The sequence below is a fragment of the Sebastes umbrosus genome, chromosome 19 (assembly GCF_015220745.1).
Source record: "Sebastes umbrosus isolate fSebUmb1 chromosome 19, fSebUmb1.pri, whole genome shotgun sequence".
Lineage (NCBI taxonomy): Eukaryota > Metazoa > Chordata > Actinopteri > Perciformes > Sebastidae > Sebastes > Sebastes umbrosus.
In genome coordinates, this window is record NC_051287.1 from 1 (window position 1) to 9,443 (window position 9,443).

Below are 9,443 nucleotides of genomic sequence, written 5' to 3' on the forward strand. Positions count from 1 at the left end.
CTAAACTACTAAACTACTAACTGCTAAACTACTAAACTACTAAACTGCTAAACTACTAAACTGACTACACTGCTAAACTACTAAACTACTACACTACTAAACGACTAAACTACTACACTACTAAACTACTAAACTACTACACTACTAAACTACTACACTACTACACTGCTAAACTACTAAACTACTACACTACTAAACTACTACACTACTACACTACTAAACTGCTACACTGCTAAACTACTACACTACTAAACTGCTAAACTGCTACACTGCTAAACTACTAAACTACTACACTACTAAACTACTAAACTACTACACTGCTAAACTGCTAAACTACTAAACTACTACACTACTAAACTACTAAACTACTACACTACTACACTACTAAACTACTACACTGCTACACTGCTAAACTACTAAACTACTAAACTACTAAACTGCTACACTGCTACACTGCTAAACTGCTACACTACTACACTACTAAACTACTAAACTACTACACTACTACACTACTAAACTACTACACTGCTACACTGCTACACTACTACACTACTACACTACTACACTACTAAACTACTAAACTACTACACTGCTAAACTACTAAACTACTACACTACTAAACTACTACACTACTAAACTACTACACTACTAAACTACTAAACTATTACACTGCTAAACTACTACACTAATACACTACTACACTACTACACTACTAAACTGCTACACTACTAAACTACTAAACTACTACACTACTAAACTACTACACTGCTAAACTACTAAACTGCTAAACTGCTAAATTACTAAACTACTACACTACTAAACTACTAAACTACTAAACTACTACACTGCTAAACTACTAAACTACTACACTGCTAAACTACTAAACTGCTAAATTATTAAACTACTACACTACTAAACTGCTAAACTACTACACTGCTAAACTACTACACTAATACACTACTAAACTACTACACTACTACACTACTAAACTACTACACTACTACACTACTACACTACTAAACTACTAAACTACTACACTACTAAACTACTACACTACTACACTACTAAACTGCTAAACTACTAAACTGCTAAATTACTAAACTACTACACTACTAAACTACTACACTACTACACTACTACACTGCTACACTGCTACACTGCTAAACTGCTAAACTACTACACTACTACACTACTACACTGCTAAACTACTAAACTACTACACTACTAAACTACTAAACTACTACACTACTAAACTACTACACTACTAAACTGCTAAACTACTACACTAATACACTACTAAACTACTACACTACTAAACTACTAAACTACTACACTACTACACTACTAAACTACTAAACTACTACACTACTACACTACTAAACTACTAAACTGCTAAACTACTACACTACTAAACTACTACACTACTACACTACTAAACTACTACACTACTACACTACTAAACTACTACACTACTACACTACTAAACTGCTAAACTGCTAAACTGCTAAATTACTAAACTACTACACTACTAAACTACTACACTACTAAACTACTACACTACTACACTGCTACACTGCTAAACTGCTAAACTACTACACTACTACACTACTAAACTACTACACTGCTAAACTACTAAACTACTACACTACTAAACTACTACACTACTAAACTACTACACTACTAAACTACTACACTGCTAAACTACTACACTAATACACTACTAAACTACTAAACTACTACACTACTAACTACTAACTACTAAACTGCTACACTACTAAACTACTACACTACTAAACTACTAAACTACTAAACTACTACACTACTAAACTACTAAACTACTACACTACTAAACTACTAAACTACTAAACTGCTACACTACTAAACTACTACACTACTAAACTGCTAAATTACTAAACTACTACACTACTACACTGCTACACTGCTAAACTGCTAAACTACTACACTACTACACTACTAAACTACTACACTGCTAAACTACTAAACTACTACACTACTAAACTACTACACTACTAAACTACTACACTACTAAACTACTACACTGCTAAACTACTACACTAATACACTACTAAACTACTACACTACTAAACTACTAAACTACTACACTACTAAACTACTAAACTACTAAACTGCTACACTACTAAACTACTACACTACTAAACTACTACACTACTAAACTACTAAACTGCTACACTACTAAACTACTAAACTACTACACTGCTACACTGCTAAACTACTAAACTGCTACACTACTAAACTACTACACTACTAAACTACTAAACTACTAAACTACACTGCTAAACTACTAAACTGCTAAATTACTAAACTACTACACTACTAAACTACTAAACTACTAAACTACTACACTGCTAAACTACTAAACTACTGCACTACTAAACTACTACACTGCTAAACTACTAAACTGCTAAATTACTAAACTACTACACTACTAAACTACTAAACTACTAAACTACTACACTACTAAACTACTACACTGCTAAATTACTAAACTACTACACTACTACACTACTAAACTACTAAACTGCTAAACTGCTAAATTACTAAACTACTACACTACTACACTACTACACTACTAAACTACTACACTACTAAACTACTACACTACTAAACTGCTAAACTGCTAAACTGCTACACTACTAAACTACTACACTGCTAAACTGCTAAATTACTAAACTACTACACTACTAAACTACTAAACTGCTAAATTACTAAACTACTACACTACTACACTACTAAACTACTACACTACTAAACTGCTAAACTGCTAAACTGCTAAACTGCTAAACTACTACACTACTAAACTACTACACTGCTAAACTGCTAAACTACTAAACTACTAAACTACTAAACTACTAAACTGCTAAATTACTAAACTACTACACTACTAAACTACTACACTACTACACTACTACACTGCTACACTGCTACACTGCTAAACTACTACACTGCTAAACTGCTAAATTACTAAACTACTACACTACTAAACTACTAAACTGCTAAATTACTAAACTACTACACTACTACACTACTAAACTACTACACTACTAAACTGCTAAACTGCTAAACTGCTAAACTGCTAAACTACTACACTACTACACTGCTAAACTGCTAAACTACTAAACTACTAAACTACTACACTGCTAAACTACTACACTACTAAACTGCTAAACTGCTAAACTGCTAAACTGCTAAACTACTACACTACTAAACTACTACACTGCTAAACTGCTAAACTACTACACTACTAAACTACTACACTACTAAACTGCTAAATTACTAAACTACTACACTACTACACTACTAAACTACTAAACTGCTAAACTGCTAAATTACTAAACTACTACACTACTACACTACTACACTACTAAACTACTACACTACTAAACTGCTAAACTGCTAAACTGCTAAACTGCTAAACTACTACACTACTAAACTACTACACTGCTAAACTGCTAAACTACTAAACTACTAAACTACTACACTGCTAAACTACTAAACTACTACACTACTAAACTGCTAAACTACTAAACTACTACACTACTAAACTACTAAACTACTACACTGCTAAAGTACTAAACCCTGACAGAACCAGTAACCCTAACCATCTGTCTGAAGTACTAAACCCTGACAGAAGCGAGGAGCTCCAGGAGTAACAGAGACATTAGTTGTCCACTCACAAGCTGAGGACGGCCTGCATGGAGATGAAGAGAGCAGGAACGTTGAAGGTCTCAAAGAAAACCTCGGCAGCCTTCTCCCGGTTCTTACTGGGGTTGAGAGGAGCTTCAGTCAGCAGCACTGGATGCTACAAGAGACGGACAGAGAGACGAGTCAAACAGGGGACTCTATTATTATTATTATTATTATTATTATTATTATTATTATTATTATTATTATTAATATTAGCATGCAGCAGCAGGAAGAGGAGCTCACCTCCTCGGAGAAGGTCTGCAGCTGCTCCTTGGAGTAGACGTACTGCCAGATCCTCTCCATGTCGTTCCAGTCCTTCACGATGCCGTGCTCCATCGGGTAGCGGACCGACAACAAGCCCCGATGCTCCTAAAGGACCAGAGAGACCACAGAGACCACAGAGACCAGTGAGACCAGTGAGACCAGAGAGACCAGAGAGACCAGAGAGACCAGTGAGACCAGTGAGACCAGTGAGACCAGAGAGACCACAAGAACATCAACAGGCTGGTCTCTTCCCTCCTAATGCTCTCGTTAGAAAACACACTTTCTCCACTAAATACATGAGTGTATAAATATACTGGAAAAACAAAGTTATTAACTTGTTTGGTGGATTATTTCTCTGTTGTTTCAATGCTAATGGTGATGCTAATGCTAATGGTCATTGTATTCTACATGGTTGAAAGCCTATTTATTGACCTTCACAATGATGTCACACTTGTAAGGATCATGTATCAGGTTCTGTCTGCCAAAGTTGGATGGCAGGGTCAAAGTATGGAGACGACGTGGAGAACGCTATGCTGATTGTAGCACCGATGGAGTAACAGCTTTTGGTGGGGGCAGTGTCATGGTGTGGGGCGGCATCTCCCTCACTGGTAAAACAAGGCTTGTCATCATTGAAGGCCATCTCAATGCAGGGAGATATCGGGATGACATTCTGCAGCCGGTGGTGATCCCATATCTCCACAATCTGGCACCTAACTTCATCCTCCAAGATGACAACGCCCCCCCCCCACAGAGCCAGGGTTATCACAGACTACCTCCACAATGTGGGAGGAGAGAGAATGGAACGGCCTGCCAAGAGTCCACACCTCAACCCAATTCAACACTTGTAGGATCAGCTTGGGCGTGCTGTACGTGTTAGAGTGACCAACACAACCACGCTGGCTGACCTGCAACCAATCCTGGTTGAGGAATGGAACGCCATCCCACAGCAACGTGTGACCAGGTTGGTGACCAGCATGAGGAGGAGGTGCCAGGCTGTTGTGGCTGCGTATGGATCTTCCACCGCTACTGAGGCTCCTGACGGTGGATTCAATCAATCAATATGTCTTGTTTGTTCCTTGTTACTGATAGAGAGTTCAATCATCCACCAAACAACTCACAACAAGAGTCAACATCAACAGGAGAATACACTGTTTACCATTGACGGAGCATTTTGGCAAAATTTCATATATATATATATATATATATATATAGATGTGCACACTGTGCCGTCTGCTGGAAACACCTCCTCTAGGTTTGATCTGGAGGGGGGTGTGGTGGTATGGTTGTTACCTCTGCCTTGGGTCCGATGAAGAGGTCGCCCTCCAGGGCTCCCGCCATCACACGTACATGCTTGGGACGCCCAACGCTGCATCACACACACACACACACACACACACACACACACACAAAACGGAAGCGTAGAGCTGAAACACGGCGTCTCTCTTTGATCGTCAAACAATCGTTTGAGTCTCTCTTCAAGCAAAAAGACCAAATAGGAGCTGAGAGCTTCTTTACACGTCATCACTGTTCATCACATCTTTAGAGTCTCAGTATGTGTGTTGTGCTCTGGGAGACGGTGATGTGTATTATCTGTTAGTGGTGTTGTGCTCTGGGAGACGGTGATGTGTATTATCTGTTAGTGGTGTGAGGGCTGTAGGAGGAGGTGAAAGAACACTTACTAGTTAGGGAAGCAGTATTTGGGGATCTGGTCTCCTGCAAAACCAGCTTTGATCACCCCCGAACCCTGAAGGAGGAGAAGAAGAGAGACACAGTACAGAGACATGAAGAAGAAGAGAGGGACACAGTACAGAGACATCACACAGCTTTAATCTGTGAGCAGAGGACGGAGGTCATGAGACGCCGCCTGAAGCCAGCAGCAGTCACACTGTTAGCAGCTGACAGAGACACTTCTGTCCTCTACTGTCTGTCTGGAGGACTAGTCTCTGTGTCTCCTCTGACCCGACCACGGAGACAGAGACACGTTCTGAGGAGGGAACTAAACACAGACTGACAGTGTTCTGATTCTGTTACCGACCACGGTTCTCCGTAGGGTTCTGATTCTGTTACCGACCACGGTTCTCCGTAGGGTTCTGATTCTGTTACCGACCACGGCTCTCCGTAGGGTTCTGATTCTGTTACCGACCACGGTTCTCCGTAGGGTTCTGATTCTGTTACCGACCACGGCTCTCCGTAGGGTTCTGATTCTGTTACCGACCACGGTTCTCCGTAGGGTTCTGATTCTGTTACCGACCACGGTTCTCCGTAGGGTTCTGATTCTGTTACCGACCACGGTTCTCCGTAGGGTACTGATTCTGTTACCGACCACGGTTCTCCGTAGGGTACTGATTCTGTTACCGACCACGGTTCTCCGTAGGGTTCTGATAGGATCACACATTGTGATCGTTCAATGCACTTCTCTGTTGGGTTCTGTTGGGTTCTGTTGGTGCTCAAACCTACAGACAGACCTGTATTATCATCATTATTATTATCATTATATAAAGGCATTCTCAACATCATTATTAATATCATTATTAATATCATTATTATTAAAGGATCCCAGTGGTTGGTTAACAGCTGATCTGTGTACTAATAGGAGGACAACAGGTTTACATTGATCAGGAAGTAACCGAGTACATGTACTCAAGTACAGTACTGGAGTATTTCCATGTTCTGCTACTTGTAACTGAACTGGCTGCAGTGGAGTATTTCACAGGGTGGTATTAGTACTTCTACTGCAGTGGAGTATTTCACAGGGTGGTATTAGTACTTCTACTGCAGTAAATGATCTCAATACTTTGGTAACGTTAATGAAATATGAAATATGACAACCGCTTACAGTAAAGATATTAGTGCTGCTGGTTTTCCTCTGACTGAGATGATGCTCACATCCTGCTGCTGCTACAGAGCAACACACTGCTGGGTGTATACATCTATATAGATCTATATAGATCTATATAGATCTATATGTGGTGTTCTCCCTGTAGAGCTAATGGATGACATCTCACCCTGCTATGCTCACATCCTGCTGCTGCTACAGAGCAACACACTGCTGGGTGTATATCTATAGATCTATAGATCTATAGATCTATAGATATAGACAGATATGTATGGTGTTAGCCCTGTAGAGCTAATGGATGACAGCTCACCCTGCTTGTTAACTATTGATCATTACAGTGATTAGTGATGATGAACATTCAGGGTGTTAGCTAGCTGTTAGCTCTGGAGGCTAGCTGCTAGCTGTTAGCTCTGGAGGCTAGCTGCTAGCTGTTAGCTCTGTGGATGGATCAATCAGAGTCAGAGTTAGCAGCTGGAGCTAACAGCTAACAGCTTACAGCTAACACACAATAACAAGCTAACAGCTATTCACCAGCTAGGGTTAGCCGTTAGCTGCTAGCCTAGCCGCTCCCATCCAGCGGCCCTGGGTCAGGGTTCTGGGTTCTGTGTTCAGGGTCTGTGTCAGGCTGTGGTGTGTTCAGGGTCTGTGTCAGGCTGTGGTGTGTTCAGGGTCTGTGTCAGGCTGTGGTGTGTTCAGGGTCTGTGTCAGGCTGTGGTGTGTTCAGGGTCTGTGTCAGGCTGTGGTGTGTTCAGGGTGTGGACGCTGGACGCTGGATGTGGATCAGGATGTTGTGGATGTGGATGAATGACATCATCATACTCACATTATCGATGACAACGGGCTGGTTAGCTAGAATGTCATAAGACTCCATGCCGGCCTGATGTCTCCGGGTTGTGTTGTAGTGATTTAATCCTGTAATATATAGAATAGAGATAATAACAGAGAGAACAACTAGCTGTCTGTCTCTGAGCTGCTGCTACTCTGCGCCTCTTAGACCCGCCTCCTCTCTCTATACAACTACACCCCGCTCTGCCTGACGGGACCAGCAGCCAATCACATTCACCCCACTCTGCCTGACGGGACCAGCAGCCAATCACCTTCACCCCACTCTGACTGACGGGACCAGCAGCCAATCACCTTCACCCCGCTCTGCCTGACGGGACCAGCAGCCAATCACATTCACCCCACTCTGCCTGACGGGACCAGCAGCCAATCACCTTCACCCCACTCTGCCTGACGGGACCAGCAGCCAATCACATTCACCCCGCTCTGCCTGACGGGACCAGCAGCCAATCACATTCACCTCCACTCTGCCTGACGGGACCAGCAGCCAATCACCTTCACCCCGCTCTGCCTGACGGGACCAGCAGCCAATCACATTCACCTCCACTCTGCCTGACGGGACCAGCAGCCAATCACCTTCACCTCCACTCTGCCTGATGGGACCAGCAGCCAATCACATTCACCCCGCTCTGCCTGACGGGACCAGCAGCCAATCACCTTCACCTCCACTCTGCCTGACGGGACCAGCAGCCAATCACATTCAACCCCGCTCTGACTGACGGGAGGGACAACCAATCACAGCGCTCAACCAAAGAGCCAAAGAGCCATATATATATATATATATTGTTGGAAATATATCATGATAAAACTGTTGTTGTGTAACAAACTTAATTATGTTGTGAGTTTAGCGAGTTTGGTGTTAAATACTAGGCTTAGACTGTCTACAGATAATTGACTAATGTAAGACGGGGCAAGAATGATCACCTGGATTATCTCGTGATGGAATGTTGAGTGGGCCTGTACAAAGAGCAGTTGCAAGGTCAAAAGGGCATTGGGGGTAAAACCGGAAGGGGGAAGGGACAGGATGTTCGTGCAGACCCAAGGTTGTAAAAGATGGAGTCAGACATAGGATGGAAAAGTATTGGTTCTGCTAAAAGCCTGACCCCTCCCCCAGGGTGAGCCTGCTGTGTATAAAGTTAAATGTATAGCAGAGATCGGGGTTCATTCTCTGCGAACTGACAACCGTGTTGCATGGTATCAGGGACACATTGATGAATCCAGAACTTCTGTAATAACTCTGTGCAACTTTGATGAGTATATCTTCGGAATAAATTGATACTGATTATGCTTTAAACTTACTTGTATTTGTTTATGATTTACTCTGAGCTTGCAGCTGCTTAGAAGATAAACCAACACGCATGAAGGTGACGACTCCCTGAGGGGAATTCCTTCAATATATATATACATATATATATATATATATATACACATATACATATATATATGTGTATATATATGTATATACATACACATATAATATATATATATGTGTATATATATACACATATATATATATATATACATATGTGTATATATATATATATATATATATACATATATATATGAACATCTGCAAACAACCCACTGCTGCTGCTATTACAGGTGTATATATATATATATATACATACATATATATTATATATGTATGTATATACATATATATATATATGTATATATATACATATATATATAAACATCTGCAAACAACCCACTGCTGCTGCTATTACAGGTGTATATATATGTATATACATATATATATATTATATATGTATGT

At 40.8% G+C, this 9,443-nt stretch overlaps 1 protein-coding gene and 1 long non-coding RNA gene across 2 annotated transcripts; one reads left to right on the forward strand and one right to left on the reverse strand.

Annotated features, from left to right (window-relative positions):
• Positions 1–3,687: 3,687 nt before the first annotated feature.
• On the reverse strand, positions 3,688–7,857 carry actr1 (actin related protein 1, centractin). The gene is made up of 5 exons (XM_037751829.1): positions 7,650–7,857; positions 5,670–5,734; positions 5,281–5,356; positions 3,970–4,095; positions 3,688–3,841 (listed from the first exon to the last, which is right to left on the reverse strand). Exons 1-5 carry the CDS (start codon positions 7,695–7,697, stop codon positions 3,713–3,715), a joined length of 444 nt encoding a protein of 147 aa, XP_037607757.1. The 5' UTR covers positions 7,698–7,857; the 3' UTR covers positions 3,688–3,712.
• LOC119477726 lies at positions 4,091–8,949 on the forward strand. The gene is made up of 2 exons (XR_005204297.1): positions 4,091–4,316; positions 8,821–8,949. It is a non-coding gene; the product is annotated as an uncharacterized LOC119477726 (long non-coding RNA).
• The last annotated feature ends 494 nt before the right edge of the window (positions 8,950–9,443 follow it).

Coding starts and splice junctions, on each gene's coding strand:
- actr1 (XM_037751829.1), bottom strand. CDS start 7,697: ATGGAGTCTTATGACATTCTAGCTAACCAGCCCGTTGTCATCGATAAT. Junction 5,357..5,669: donor AAATACTGCTTCCCTAACTA/GTAAGTGTTCTT, acceptor TGTGTGATGCAG/CGTTGGGCGTCCCAAGCATG. Junction 4,096..5,280: donor TCATCGGACCCAAGGCAGAG/GTAACAACCATA, acceptor CTGGTCCTTTAG/GAGCATCGGGGCTTGTTGTC.